Source organism: Tetrao urogallus, assembly GCF_951394365.1.
Source record: "Tetrao urogallus genome assembly, chromosome: 7".
NCBI lineage: Eukaryota > Metazoa > Chordata > Aves > Galliformes > Phasianidae > Tetrao > Tetrao urogallus.
In genome coordinates, this window is record NC_136820.1 from 18,480,927 (window position 1) to 18,497,572 (window position 16,646).

General features: G+C 39.7%; 1 protein-coding gene across 1 annotated transcript in view; it reads right to left on the reverse strand.

The window, feature by feature from the left end:
* Nucleotides 1-16,646, reverse strand: part of CHN2 (chimerin 2) — a gene marked incomplete at both ends in the record, with an annotated part of 156,536 nt that overhangs the window by 60,321 nt on the left and 79,569 nt on the right. The window contains 3 exon segments of the mRNA XM_079538558.1: nucleotides 3,720-4,005; nucleotides 5,935-6,048; nucleotides 9,067-9,098. Of these exon segments, the coding sequence (XP_079394684.1) occupies nucleotides 3,720-4,005; nucleotides 5,935-6,048; nucleotides 9,067-9,098 (432 nt within the window).

The following is a 16,646-nucleotide window of genomic DNA, read 5'->3' on the forward strand; positions in this document are numbered from 1 at the left end:
AACACCTCTTTAAAGTTCTACAGAAATAATTTTTGAATGAGACGTCAGTGCTAAATATCTGAAAGCATAAATATTTTCTAAAGCCTATTACAAAACAGCTCGGGTAGAAAGGTCTGAACAGCAACAGCTTAATCTGGCCCATGCATCACACCTCCCTTCTGGAGCAGGCACAGCTCCACTAATTACAGCCTCCAAGAGATGATAATTATGGGAGCAGACAGGTACCCCAGGCAGCACCACGACATTTCGTTCAGCCGCGTGCTTTCCCTGGCAGTTGTGCCTCGGTGGCAACCTTGCTCCGACCTTCCCAACAGGGAGTGCAGCTCAGCGATGACTGAGGCATCCAGTAATTCTGCTGTCAAGATGGGACACAGCAAGATGGACCGATTCCCTGTGCGCTATAACAAATCCGCTAAAGAAAGGAATGCCTTCAGCTGCAGTTTCACACTCTGCAATTGGTTTCAGTATAAAACAGAATTTCACTTGTAAAAAGCTTAATCTGGAACAGAAGCGCTGATGCTTAACCTCAGAGTGCTAAATTCTCCCCTGTGCCTTTTGAGAAATAATGGAAGCTTCTGTCCTGCATGTAAGGCCTCCCCCCCATCCTTTATGAAACACAAAATACTCCAGGCAGCGCTTTCAAATAAGCTGGTTCAATTACTGAAAAATTACCTTTTACCTGTTCAACTGAGCTGAGAAAACACAACTTACAAAGAATTCAATTATGTTTTCACACACGCAGCAATGAATGTGCTCTGCAGAAATATGTCAGACTGAATATTCATATACTTATTTCCAGTGATCTGAATTTCACTGCAGCAGTTGGTGAGGGTGAAAGCTTTCATCAGTGGGTGAAGCATGCCCTTTGTCTAAATGCTGTACAACATGTGGCAATTACAAGCAAAACATCTGATACAACTACCAGTGAACTACCATGTCCCAGGTTTTACTTTTCTATGTTGAAAGACATCTAAAGTTTGTATAAAAACATCCATTAAATTCCCTTTAGTTCCCCTGTCTCTGTGTGCTTTTGCTGACCAGTTCTCAATATTTCATTGATTTATTGCATAGCCCAGTCCCTACTTTATCTGAGCTTACTGTGAGGAAGAAATGGGAACAACAATTCCTTCATCTTCACCTGCTCTCCAAACCCCCATGAGCTTCCAGTGGAAACAAATGAAGCAAAAGAGCAAAAGCAACCATGGTAGAAACTGCACAGACTTCTGTGACTGTTTCATTTGCCAGTAATTCAGTTAAAGTAGCATTTGCTTGCACAGATCTGCACGAGACGATGGAATACTACGGGTACCAGTGAAGAAGTCTTAATTACCAATGGATGAGGCAGGCCTTCAGCCTGCGAGCGGAGCACTCTGCCTACCTAACCCCATTCCTCTTGTTGTTGCGATGGCTTCCACTCCTCCTGGCAAGGAAAGTATGTTAGAAACAGCTGCTATTCCTCTTTCTGCTGCTTTCCCTCAGTGGGAGGATGGCAGGAATAGTTGCCAGCAAGGCAACGGCTCAACTGATGCCAGCTATTTTTACACAAGAGCACAGTCTTGCAGGCTGCTGCTGCCCACCTGCTCAGAAATCTAGCTGAGCACTTTGCAGGATAAGGACCCGTGATTCTGCCTTTTGCACCACAAATTGCCTCCAAGGTAACTAATACTTTAAACACTTCAATTTTGTTCAGCCGAAGTACAATAAAAGACTTAATCCAACTACTAATGAGATCCTGAGGTGCAGTTCCACTGTAATCAGCACTGGAAGTTACATCAGGTCCAAATGTGACATTTTCAAGCACAGGTTCCTGGAAATAAGGATGCAGCTCTCCAGTCATTTTAAGCTACTATTAAGCTACTATTATCTGTTTTTTTTTTTTTTGAGCTGTCATTAGATGAAAGTCTTGCCCTCTCCTTTGTACTGCATTTCCACTCACATGAGGTGGGTCGAGTGGCAGATCTGGCTGAAAATTCACCTTATGGCTGAGTTACTTTTAATCTGGAGTTTTCTAGTGTCACCTACTGTGTAGCTGTATAAAACCATATGGCAACAAAAAGGAGGTGGTGAAGGAGTCAGGGCAGGGGCTCTTTCAGCAACAAGCACCATATTTTTTTTTAGAAGCATTTTACAGTTCTTACCCCAAACTGCCTATCCAGAAAAATGACATCTAACCCCAAGCAACAAGAAAACAATCAGTTACGAAATGCAAGCTACTCTAACTTCCCTTTGAAGTCTTTGAGAACACTGCATTATACAAAAGATCACTGGTATTCCACTGCAAAAACTGAAATAAAACTAAGAAAATTTCAAAATTTTGAATACTTTCGCTTTTGCTTCTCCCAGTACAAAAAATTCATACCATGATATTCAATTTTCACAATTGCTTTACAGTCAATTAAAAGACAAAGTTCAATTTCTTGCACCCGTTGTGGCATTCATAGCCAACCAGCAAAAAACCACAGGAATTAACCAAACCAGCATGAAGCCTGTCTCCACATTGCATCCAGTTCCCTTGCTTATTGCAATACCACGCAACTGAATCCAAAACCTATTATCAGTGGACTCATTTTGAAATAAAACTTTAACAGAGGACTTGTTGCTGTGTCATTCTCCAAAGGACTTCCCTGCAGCAGTATGCCTTCCCTAAAAAATGTCATTATTAATGGAATTAATTTCTTACAGAGGTTTACAAGTCAGGTCAGTTACTAGATCAATTATCATCAAATCCCAGCCAGCATATTATCAGTCAGAGCTGATATGTGAACCCAACAGATAATAACTATCCTAGAAATGTCCTAGAGTAATGAGGATACCCATAAAAAAGCAGATCTTCATTCATGCTCAACATTGATATATAATGGCAAATTCAACCCTTGCTTCCCAAATATAAGCCATCTCTATTTCCCAGCTAGCTAGCCAGCACAATGAGAATTAAGAGCATCAGTCACCAGCAGAAGTATGCTTACATATGTCAGTAAATCGATTCACCACTAACATCTGCCTCAAAAAAAGTTTTGTTTGGCAGTTCTTACTGCCTTCCCACCTGGGAAATGAAAATATCCACATGTCACTATGTACAAGACTGCTTCTCATATGTAAAAGAATTCTAATTTTACATCTTCAGCTGACTGCTAACTGCACAAGATTCTCAATTTACTATTATGTTAATAACCCCAGTCCTTACAATGCTAAGGGATATGAGCACATGAGAGGAGGAGATCAAGAAAAGCCCACTCAAATGAGAAAAGTGATAAGAGGAGAAAGAAACCACATAACACCCCAATGTCAGACCCATCCACCAAGGCCCTGGCAGAAGAGAGGAGCTTTGCACTGTGAATGGAAAGAACAAACTTGAGCTATGGTGAATGGCAGATGGGAACCAGTTTCATAACCAGAGACCTACTGTGGAATATGCTTGAGTATACATGGACAAAGAAACGTAACTTGTGGTTAATTCTAGATGCAGCTAGTCAGTGCATGTATATATATATACATTATGAAAATATTTGCATTTGGTACTTGTTAGAAAGCTTTCATTATGAACTCCAAATAAATACTAGTTTGGAGCAAAGAGCACATTAATAGGACATAAGCATTTCAGCAGGATGGCAATATTTGATGAAATATGGGAAAACATATTCTAAAAGTCTTTAGACAAAACGCTTTTTTTCTTAAGACTTAACAGAATGCTTGGTATCAATTGCCAAATTTTTACTTACCTTCTCAACCGGGGTATTTTCTTCACTTGTTACACTTGCTTTTCTTGATTCATTTTTTGTTCTGCTCAGCCTCCGGGAGACCTTCTCTCTAAGCAAAGTAGCATATCCAATGTGTTCATAGATGGGATTTGTTGTCATTTTGGAAATATACTCAGAAGCCTTTGTTTCTATATACAATGTTATCAAGCCATCTGTTACTAGATCATGGATTGATTCAAATCTTTTCTCCCCAACGAAGTGCTTCCCATCATAGAACAACCTGTAGTTTAAGGTCTGATTGCCAAATCTGCAGATATCAGAAGAAAAGGAGGAAGAGGACAGAAAGACAGAGGGAAGAATGTTAGAGGGAATTCACACTTCAAAACACTTGAAGAGATTATTTTGCTGACAAGTTGAACTGTCTGGACTGCGAATGAAACACGCACATGGTGCAAATGCTGTGGTGCCCCAACTCAAATCAGAACCCAAACCTAACTGCACCCCATGGAGTAGGATACAAACCACATGACTCAGGTATACATGGGTTGAATATAAATCCTGAAGGGCCTACAAAAGCCAAGAGAAAGGCAAGGTTGTCACTGACATGACCTTATGTGGGATGCATAATTGTGTTGAGGGCTGGTTTGTCCTGAAATGTTTCTGAGGTCCAGAAACTGGAGAATTTTAACAATCGTGGCCATTATTTACAGCCACTGAAAAGATGGGCACTTTTAGCAAGCAACTTAAACTCAAAGGTTTGAGCCACTCTCTGGTAGGAAGCCAGGGAGACTGCGCTCCTAATTTCGGGAGGTGTAAACTATGTGTAAATTCATGGCAGGTGTAAACTTCTTTTGTTTTTTTAATAGCTGAAAAAGTGAAGCATTGCAGCAGCATGTTCTGCTACAACACCAATGCAGAACTCTACTCTTGACTGAAGGATTCAATGGTACGACACTGGGTTATGTGGACCTATATTGTACCAAATGTGCACACTTTGTACACTTCCTAGTGCATTCAAATCAAATGGTGTAAGTCTTTTATTTTTTCACACAAGTTTTTCATATGAATTCTCAATTTCTAATCAAATTCATTTTTGGAGTCTACAAATAATTATTTGGATGGACTTAGAAATCATGCAGCAGTGTCAAAACAGCGGAGAATTTGCCATAATCCCCATCCTGTGGTAGTTCTTTTATTCTTTAAATCTCTCTCCAAAACCTTAAGAAATTACATTTGTTCTTTTTCAGCTGACAAAAGTTGCTTTTAATTTACAACACTTTGCAATTGGCATGACTCACCAGCTTTCCAACTCTACCATCTGCACATCAATATGAACTCTCAGAAGGATTTCAGCACCATTTCACAGCTACTTGGGATAAGCAGTTTTGCTACTGGCTTACTAGCAGGAGGGTGAAAATGAAGACTTCTATTTTGTGCATGTCCCACAGAAGGAATAATGCTATAAGCATTGCAACATATTGCCAAGTAGTTTGTTTTGACAAAATCCAGTAGAATATCTGGTCCTTTTCACATTAACACAAAATACCTTTGACTGCCACATGGGAAGGTTTTGGATGGCACAGCCAAGACAGGAGCAGCTGTATCTTCAAGGAAAGGCACCTATGAGGGGCTGTGAGGCTGTAGCTTGGAATCTCACGGAATTTTCAGTTCAGGTGTACAACAGACTTTCTCTTCTGAGCATCCTATGCTTCACATTGTATTCCACAGTGAGCTTGAATTTCACTCAGAGGAAGAAAACTGACCTCTTATCTGATGCTGGACCTCATGATTTTCCTGGGTCTGATTCTTTGAATATCATCTCCTGTTGCTGATGTTGGTGTAAAACACATCACAGAATCACAGAGCTCAGAGAACAATCTAGCTGAGTCCTCTGTTGGGACATTCTTCCCTTGTCTTCACCTCCATATTCAACAGTTTTGAAATAGAAGCTGCACATTTATCCCACTACAACACTCAATTCTAGGTAGCAGAAATGTTGAGAAATGCAGTGGCTTCTGAAAGTAATCTGCTAGCCAAGCACTAACACACAGACAAAGTGTGTTAGTAACTGTGGTGCTGCAATAGTCAGGTTGCTGACAAGAGGGTGCAAAACCACCCCAAGCCAAGCAGTGTTTTAAGTGCTGGTGGGTGCAGACATCCCCCAGGCGGGACTGACATCGCCTCCTCCAAGCACCTTCACAGCTGAACTGTAAATTCCTATTAAAACAGCATTTACCTGAGAGCAAGTGTGTAGCAGCCGGGTTGCCTCTGGCTTTCTCTTAGAATGTACGCTCCTTCTACGCCAGCAAGTATCTCATCTGCTTGTTCCCGAGAAATGATCCCATGGAACCTAAGGGAAGATATTAAGGCAATTTTCAGAACAACTGAATCAGAAATGCCTCCCTGCTCTACTCCAGAAACCACTGAAAAGCTTCTGAAATGAGACTGCAGATGCAGCAGGACACAACACTGTCTCACATCTGAACCTGGCAAGTGAGAAGCAAAGAGCAAACAACAGCCAAGTGATCCTCCCAAATCTTTTTCCATTAATATGCCATGCTTTTACAACTTTTCTCCTCTATCAGTCAATGCTTCTCTTCTTTATTTCCTCTGTAGAAGCTTTGTGGGGACAGAATAGAAAAATGGGCAATAATGGCAATATTTTTATTTCAAATGGAGATTATTTCAAAAGAAGAGGTCATTCTTATTACTAGTTTGCTTCAGCTTTTAATACTGCTTCCTTAAATTTGTAGCTGAAACTGAGAAGAAAAATGGCAAGTCACTCAACATTCTTTTCTGTACATTTTGAAGTAGAAGATATTTCACATCCTTGAGAAAAACACTGTTTTCTTTATTTCAGTCAAGTTCCTCATTCTGTGTAGCAGTACTTCTGTGATTCTTTTGCCACTGTATTTTATGAAAGAAAGAGGCTGTAGGATGCACAATTAACCTTACAGTAATCAATGTTTAGTTGTGATCCTTCTGTAAGTACAAAGTCTTTACAGCAGTTTCAGTCTTAACTCCTACACACATTTTGCTAGCTCACGTTTCCAACGGTCAACTCAAAGGTTTTGAAAGCTTCTATTTTTGCCACTGTCTCTGAAAAATGGCACCAAATTGTACTGACTTGAAGTGTTTTCTCTTTTCTGACAACACATTTGAAGTGGCATATTTCTAACACTGCCTCTGGCATGGTAGTGGAAGAGAAGAAAAACACACTGAATATAAATGCAATTGTTGTCCTATTCTCTTAAGCTGTATTTTCACAACTAATATATGCTGGAAACATTAGATTTTGGTGATTTTACCATAGTAAATTTATGTTCAAAAACACGTAAATTGATTCATACTTTCTTTCTGTACTGCTGGGGACACACTCATTTCCTGCTGCACCCAAATCAAAACAAGCATCCTCTAGATGACATATTTTAAGCTTGTTTTTACTAGTAAACCTGTGGCAACTTGTACTAGGTAAAAATAATGAGCACTACCAGAAGCTTATTATAAAATAAAGCAAGCTTTAGTGTAGATAGTAGGAAAAAAACCTCTCCTGGTACTTAATATAAGAAACTTCTGGGACAGTACAATACTACTGGACTACAGGATACCTGGAGCACCTGGGAAATTTCTTTAACCATGGGTGTTAAGCAGTGGGTAATCCATGCATTTCTCATGTGTTTTTTTAGTAAATATATGTATAAAATATATATATGTATGTTGTGCACAGTACGAGATTGCCTGGACTCAGCCTCCTGTCTGTGACAGCAGCAGACAATAAATGTTCATGGAAAGAGTATGGGAAGCAGTCAAATACTTTCACTTCACATCCCTGTCCATCCATTCATCACTGGTTAAGCCAGAAGTTGTGCCCATCAGCTGTGACCTTACCCTTCATGAATCAGAGAGTCACACTTGGAAAAACTTCAATATCACTGTGCTTTTGGCCTCCTAAGCATCCCATGGCAATGAACCTGAGAATAACACTGTGAACTCCCCTACTGGGCATCCACTGGGGAAGGGCTGTTTATCTTCTATATACTGCAGTCCATCACTTTGCTCTGCCTTTCATTGGTTCTACGCTCTAAATACAAGGGAAAAGGAATGGGGAGAGGGGGACCACAACTACCTGCACTGATTAAAATGCAGCCACCCTGTGGATTTATACTGTAATATACTTTCATATTTTCTATTTCTTTCCCTAGGAGGTCCTGATCCTCTTTCCAAGTACTACTGAGCACTGAGTCAGTTGCTGGCACAAGGCTGTCCCCAGTGGTTCTGAAATCTTTCTGATTGGTAAGAATGGATGTGATGTCCCGAGGTGACTTCCTGCCAGCCCCACACACACCCACAGGATGCCAACTTGCACACACTACATGGGTGAAAGGTTGTTGCAATGGTTTTACAGGTCTTGCTTGAGACAGTGTGATGGCTTGCTTAGCTGGATGCTGTCTTCGGCTCTGTTGTACTCTCATGGCTAGATCCAAATTCCCTACTGTCAAAGACAGTACTAAGAAAAATGAAACACAGTAATTAGGGGCAATCTGCGTGGCTCTTGAGCTTCTCAAGAGCAGAGAAGGATCGTTAAACACAGATGTGTCTGGGATGGAAGAAAATAAGAACATGGGATCTCAGCAGTTTAGCCAGTGATAAGATGTTAAGCCTCAGCAGATTACTCCAGTAAAAGCCAAATCTAGCACTGCAAGTGGTACTGAACCAGGAGACCGCGGTGGCAGCTACAATGGCTTTTCCCTTGCAGCTTTACCTGCTCAAAATTCTTTGCAAATACTGAATCCAGCTCCTTTCAAGTAAGCTATTGACAGGCAGGAAAGCTGTCAAGCTTGAATAAATTATGCTCTAGTGGTCCCTTATTGTGCTTACAACAAAAATGCACCAACACTTGGGCCATTTTAGACATCGTAACTTTACCAGAGTTAGCAGTACTTTGACACGTGGCAGTAGGCGTGCACACTTCCATATCCAGGTATGAGTGTTAGGGAGGAGGAAGCATAAGGACACCCTTAAAAAGGCACTGATGGAGGCAAGCTGCCCATCACAGGGCTGCTAGCAGGTTAAAACAAAAACAAGAATAAAAGGAAAAAACACTTAAGACAACATCTTTTTTTCCCCAAACTGTCCTGACAAACATAAACCTGCAGGCTCTAATAGTGGCACAGATTGTGAGCAGCAGTACTGAACCGTAACATCAATAACACTGATACAGTATTAGGCATTCAAGATACTTAGCTTTGAGTTGAAGCAAAAGGTAAAATAAATTATTTGTCAGAACTCCAGTGTGGTTTTTTGCTGTTGTTGTTTTAATTCTAGAACTACAGCACCCAACAGATACTTAAAAGAAAAGGATACTTACTCTCTTCCATAATACTTTGGTCTGTTCTCCACCTAGATTTTGAAAGAAAGGAAAAAATGTTTCAAACAGTTTTAGATAAGCAACAAAAAAATAAATTATGCTTGATTATTAATGAGGACTTCTGAGCACATCTAGGTGCTGAAATTCTGCAGATTCAAAACTGTGACCAGAACATGATGACCAGAACAGAACAGGAAAATAAAATGAGAAATGGTTTTACTTATGGATTTCTAGAAGAATAGCACCTATCAGAGGTTAAAAAAAAAACCAGAACGATATAAAATTGCATAAAATCTGATCAGTTGCATAAAGAATATGTATTAGTATTTTTGCTGGTGTAATACTATAAAATAAGACTATTTTTGTTATATACCCTTTATCTCCTGATAAATTTTTTTTTTTTTTTTTTTTTTTTGTCTATACATGGCAAATAACCTAAGATTAAAAAAAAAAAAAAAAAAGAAAAGAAAATAATATTCTTGGGAAAAACAAGGCTTCTGGTTTTAGATGAAGTCCTAAATACCTTGAAGTCTCAAAAACATGCGGGTCTGATCCAAAGTACACTGAGTTTGCTGGAAGGACACCCAATTATTCCAAAGACCTTTGGACCAAGTCCTAGGAGTGCAATGTTTGCTTACAGAAACTTAGGATAGTTCGATGCTTGCATTTATTCCTCAGGCTCCAATAATTGGTAAGTTCTCTGAAAGCAAACCCCAGCCTTGTTAGCCCCTTATTTCTTTATCCTTTCTCGCTGAACAGCTTCCCGGTTCCTGGAAGGGCTCTGCAGGTGATGCACGGCCCGGCGCGCAGCAGGCAGAGGCCGGCAGAGGGCACGGCTCCCCCAGCGTTCACCCTGCTCTGAGACCCACCCGATCCACCTGCAATTGGTCCGGGCACCCTCACTTACAGACCCCAGGATGTTCTTGTTTTGATCAAATCTCCTTATTTCACTCATAAAGACTTTGAATTCATGGAGATCCTTTACTTCTAAATAACAAATGCGTGTCGCTCCTTTTGATTCGATAATCTATACACTGTGCATTAAATTGAAGCAGCTGCCTTTGTACCCTGCAGCCACTAAGGCTCCAGTGCAGTGCAAAATGAACGAAAGTCTGTAGAAGATAATGAGAATCTTCAATGGAAGTCCTATGGGAGTTCAATCAAGTCCCGACTGTGTTTCTTCTCCAGCTTGACGTTTCTTTCCCAGCACAGCTCTGACAATAGCACTATCATAGCCTTGAAACTCCTGCCCTGGAATAATACTCTGATCCAAACATTTTGGAGCTTTGAGGCGTAGATTAAAAGCAAAAGGGAAACGAAGAAGAGAAGACAGACCAAAATCAGAGAACTGCCAAGTGCAGGTTCTGTGCTTCTGTGTGCAAATACACCAACTCAGAAATAACAGCATATGAATTCAATTTCTTTTTATAAATGTTCTTAGTTCACTTCTCATATGACCACTGGAAATTTGAAAGGAGTATTCAGGCTTCATGTAAAAGTCATCCACATCACATAGAAACTAGAGGAGATTAAAGAGGTCTTCATTAAAATTGTTCCTATTCGAACCAGCCTAGCCCTATCTCGGAATGTCATATTTTTGTAAGTAAAAGAACTCAAGAAAAAGCTGTGTTATCTCAGAAAGAGAACGTGGTTGATACTTTTATAGATAGAATCACAGAATCATTTGAGTTGGAAGGGACCTTTAAAACTAATCTAGTCCTACCCTCATGCAATGAACAGGGACACCTATAGCTATGTGAGGTGCTCAGTGCTCTGTCCAGCCTGACCTAAAATGCCTCCAGGGATGGGGCATCCACCACCTCTCCCAGCAATGAGAATGTTCATTTTGAGTAGCGTGACTTGGCTTTATCATCTTGGACCTGGTTATTATGGACCTGAATGACCCTCCAAAATACATTTTTAGTCGGGAACTAAATTAAAAAATGGATATCAAAAGCTGGGTTAGGTTTATGAGAGGACCACATTCAATCCTCTCTATTGTGGAAGAAAAGGCCAATTTTCAGTACACTGAAAATGGTGACAAGGAACAAGCAGACAAAGTTTCACTCCTACAGAAAGCCAAATAAAACTTTCACATCACAGAAGGTGAAGTGTGACTTTCATCTTGGATTCAGAATCTGCTTCTTTAAAAAAAAGTGATTTGCCTTTGCCTTGCTTCTATACACAGAATAAACCTGAATGCTTTCAGTGTACCTCAGAAAGATAAAGAGGTGATTTAGAAGTACTAGCACCTGCCATCAAAACTGCCTGTAAGCACAACTTCCCCCACAAATACAGAAAATATAACAGAAGTATAAAAGCAATCCATAATCATCCCTGTCAGCAAATGGAGACACATTTTAAATCCCTCTCACAACACCTTTTTATGCAAAATTCCAAATTTGTCTGTGACACTTTTATCATTTAACAAGCAGCCAACTGGGATGCCCGGCACACTGAGATTTCCCTTTTTCCTGCTGTTCACAAGTTAAAAGATTTGCTTTTCTGAGAATGCACACAAAGCCCATCAAATCCTCTTTCCCTCCCCTCCTCCCTGAAGCAGAATTCCCTGCTTCAACACGTTTATAGCATCCATGTGTCTAAAGCAGCCACAGTGTCAGCACTTTGTTTTAGGCAAGGAAGATACTGCAGTGCTTTGTGAAGGGAAGCTGCACATCTGCCTGACCATCCAAGAGCACAAGTGAAAGCTGTGTTGTGCTGGAATTGAGAAACTCTCTTCTGTGTTCACTGCCAACTTTGGCCTGAAATAATCATTAAGCTCCTAAAACCAACTTCTCTGCTAGGAACAAACACAAAGAAACAAAGTTACAGGGAGAGAAAAGATCAAAATGACATCAGGGTCTCTACATCAAACCCAGAATGTTGGATTGAACTTGGAAATAAACCAAAAGCCAACACAATGGATGGAGCAGAAACTCAAAAGTATCAAAGCAGCCAGTAGTTCTGCTTTGCACTGACGGCAGACTCTGTACAGACTTCAAGGAAAAGCCTGTATCCCAAAAGGCAAAGGTGACTGAATTCAGTTGGGACTAGCTTTTCCTCTCCTACTATAAATGGGCTCATGTGCATGCATACAGAGTCAGACAGATCTGACACGGAGAATCCTTCAAAAAGTGAGGACTGAAAACTCACAGGTAGACAAGTGACTGCTTCCAAGTTGCAGGAGCTCAGAATAATAAACCTTATTCTAAGGACATGAACACCTAATTGTTTTTATTTATTTTTTAACTGATAAAGGACAACAAAGAATACTTCTATCAACTGCCATACAGTCCACACAATTTCTTTGTTGAAAAAGTGACCACATTTCCCTGGTTGTTTTATACAATGCTTCAACCCTTCTCCTTTAGACATTCAGCATGTGAGGAAATCTGAGGTGTTGAATCAGTTAGGACCCTCACATAGACAGGACAAATAACATATGGCAAATAATAGGTTTTCACTAGTGAAAATATATATTTACATTAAAGAACATTGTAACTTGCTTTTACTACTTCCACATAAAAGACAAACAAAATGGATTCTGTGTCTTCACTAAAAGTGACAGCTTTTAAGTTAAATGTGAGATACTGATTTTCAGGCTTAGGAAAATGTATCATTGCCAATCTCAAACCCAACAGGCTGTTGCAGAGCAGGCATTTCTTGCCATTGCTCCAGAAATCTGGTGAAAAGCACTGAAAATTAGTACTAAAATGCGCAGTTACACGAATTATGAATTATCAGTGAATGTCAAAATTGATCAGGAAATACAAATTATAGTGAAACAGCCTTAAATCCATAATAGTTCATCAGTCCTACAAAACCAGCAACATTCGAAAACATCTAATCTTGAAGCACACTCAAAGACAAATTAAACTCAGCCCGCCAAAGGCATTTATTTGGAAGATCGTTTTGAGAGGCTCTGCACAGTCCATGCTTAGTCCACCCTTGACTCTGAGCCTGCCAAACCCACCCCTCCTCAGCCTCCAAAGAAGACTCACTCCTACATTTAATCTAGTTTTACAAGTTTTTTACAGTGTTACAGCATATTCTTCAAGGTATGGAATCAGTTGTACTGGAGTTCAACCTCAACAATGAGAAAGAACTATGCCTTCTACATAAAAACACACTAGCTATCTAAGCTAATTCAATATGCTACTTTCACATAATTTTTAAGTTTACTGAATTTTAGTGCTCTGGGATTTGTGGTTTCTCTTTTGGCCACAATGGTTTAGCCCTAGAATGACATACTCTTGCTAATGTACAGATTATTGTATTAAAATCCTACAGCACTCTGCAGATAAGTCATTGCAAAACTACTGGGAATCACACAGGCAGGAGGTGAGTATGCCCTAATGTAATAGATTTTCATTGCAAGCATCTACCAAGCCACATTGCACTGAAGATTTGAGATACCCTGAAGAGTTCCTAAGTACAATCACAGAAATAAGATAACTCTAATTCAAAAAAATAAAAAATGAATTAATTTCTCTTCAGATTCATTGCACGAGACATATTTCTTTATCCAGTGGCCAACACTGAAGTCAAGAAATGTTTTGATGAAAACTGAGAAATCCCTCTAGGACAGCAATCTGTCTAATTCAGAAAGGCCAGCATGATATAACATCATAGGCCTACCTGTTTCAAACACTGCTCTAATACAACCACAAGGAGGATGTGAAAGGGGAAGGGGAACAATAAGATGCATAGCTTTTTGTTCATCTCCCCATTACACAGAAAGAACAGAGAAACAAGATCCAGGAGTTTAAAATGTCTGTGTGGTCAATCAGTGCAGGCAGTAAGACATTTTCCCAAAGGAATTTTAATCAGATACAGTTTTTGTTTGGAAAAGATCTTATTTATTTTTCAGTAATTCTAGCTGACTAGCCATAAATACGATTTTCAACTCAGCAACAGTAGTCTGGAAGAGAAGTCTTCAAAAGAATGGAGACTATATAGAAAATGGAGTTTACTGTCCTAATTGTTCAGCTTTTGGCAAAAATGTGATGACTGAACTGCAAACTTCTGCCTAGGAATCAATGACAAAAATATTAAGAAACATTTTAAGCCCTCATTAACAGAAGTATAATAGAGTAAAAAAAAATGATGCTGTATTTATTTCCTTCTATAATATGCGCTTTTTTTTTTTTTGCCTACAAATTTCTCTTAAATAAATTTCTATGTAGCTCAATTAGAATGTAAATTACCTTTGAGTAGGAGAAATTACTTTACATCAATGCCTCTTAATTTAATAAGGGAGACAATTATTTTTTCAAGAAAGTATTTATCTTTTTTCTTCTGTTTTTACCACCTTTTCCTTACTTTCTTGCTACTATTTTTTCAGGCTTCCTGGTTCCAGTGTCTTCAAACAGAAGCAATACTTGGTTTTGAGAAAAGCATCATGTCACACAGCCTGTTCTTAATACTGCTGGTATGAATAGCAGCCATGTAACAACACCTGTAATCTCTGGCCAAGGACAGGCCAATTACAGGCAGTCACTATGTGAACACCTAGTGAAAAGCTGCTCTTTCCCTATAAGATCTCCAGTCACTGGCACTCAGCATGACCAGTGGGACAAGCTTCAATGACGAGCCCACCCAGACCACGTTACTTTGTAAGTTCAGATATTTTGGCCACATGATCATAGAATATCTTGAGTTGGAAGAGTCCCATAAAGATCAGTAAGTCCATCTCCTGGCTTTACACAGGGCTATCCACAAATCAGACCATATGTCTGAGAGCACTGTTCAAATGCCCCTTGAGCTCTGGCAGCTTGGTGCCATGACCACTGCCCTGGGCAGCCAGTTCCATGCCCAATGCCCTCTGATTAGAACCCCTCTGTAACCCAGAACCTGACTCTCCCCTAACACAGCTCCATGCCATTCCCTCAGGCCCTGTCATTGTCACAGTGAGCAGAGCTCAGTGCTGCCCCTCCACAGGATATAAAAACAAGTGTGCAGCCAAAAAGACACCTCTTATAATTCTCTCTTTGCAATTTCCATTCAGAAAGCCTCTAGATGAAATTCTGAGTGTAGCTTTGGGTACCATTCTCAACAAAGTCTAGAACCATATCAATGAAAGGAACAGGGATTCAGCAAACGTGAAAGATGAAAAGAGATTGCCTAAAGAGAAGACAGATGGGGCCATAGCAGACACCTGTGAGAAGGGCAGCCTTCAAGAGGAAGTAAGAATTTGTTCTCTGAGTGCTTACTAGACATGACTAGAAGCAATACTTAAACTGCATAAAAAGATAGGATTTAGATACAAGGAAAGTGTTAAAAGTAATTAAGCAATACATAGGAAAACAGAAGAGTTCATGAAATCTTAATCTGTGGAAGGCTTTAAGAAGAATATATGCAAACATCTCCTCTTGCTGCAGAGTTGTGATTCTCCTCCAGCCCTGATATGCATGATGCAGCTAGTTCCTCATGTCTGCCTGCTCTCAGGCTGATAGGGATCAGCAAGGAGCAGAAGGTAGTATAAATCATGTATAAAGCCACAGCAATACCACATTCCTGACCACCTCAGGACAGCAGGGAGAAGGCAGTGGACTGAATGTATTACTCCAGAGCAGACGGCCAAGCCACCAGGTGATGAACTGGTCATTGCTTACCCAAATAGCATAAAACAGTGAAGTGCCAAACCATGCTGGCTATTAAAAAAAAAAAAATTAAAAAAAAATAATAATTAAAAAATATATATATGTATGTAGCCTTCTGTAAAACTTACAGTACTGGGAAGAATATATGACTGGAGTTCTTCACTGCAAGGCAGAATATAAAAGTTAAGACAGAAGTGAAGAATTCAAAAGACTGTTTTTTAATAACTACTGTTCTAAGCTGCTTAACTACTTCTGTGGTCTGATGGCTTGCTGTAACTTGTGGAGAACACTGATGCACAAGGATTCCTCCTCAGTGCATCACAGGGAAGTCCGGGAGCTCAGCAGATCTGATTGTTTCTATGACATCTACTGCAGGTTGACTTCCATTCCATCAAGGTTATTCCTGCCATTTTTAAAGACAAAGAATTTAACAAGAGTCAGGTTGGTTTGTTTGCTTTCTTGTTTGCTTGTACCAAACTTTCAAAACAAGTGCTGTGAAGCATCTCTTATGAGGGTATTTTTAACTTGGGTTAGTTTCCTATCTGTGACCTTGAGTAAGCTCTCTCAGTCCAGCATACAGTAATCAATACAATCAAAACACTTTAAACTCCAGAAGGTTGTACAATTTTCCCTGACATTGACACTTGCCACTGTTAGTAAAAGGGAATACATTTCTGTACATATTCAGCTTTAACATGGAAAAGCATAGTTGAACAAGAAAAGAAAATACAAATATTTTGTTACCTAATAAAATAATGTACTTGTGTACACAAGCTAAAATAAATTGAAGTAAATCTTAATCAGGGAGGCTGCTGCTAAATAGTCAGGGGAGATGAGGTCACGTTCAAACAGCTTTGATAACAAAACCAGGAGTCATTTATTTTGTTATGAGGTTTTCACTCACAGAGAAAGGGCATCATTACATGGAAGAAGGAAGATCAATCTTACCTTGAATGTTAGATAAAAAACTTAAATATA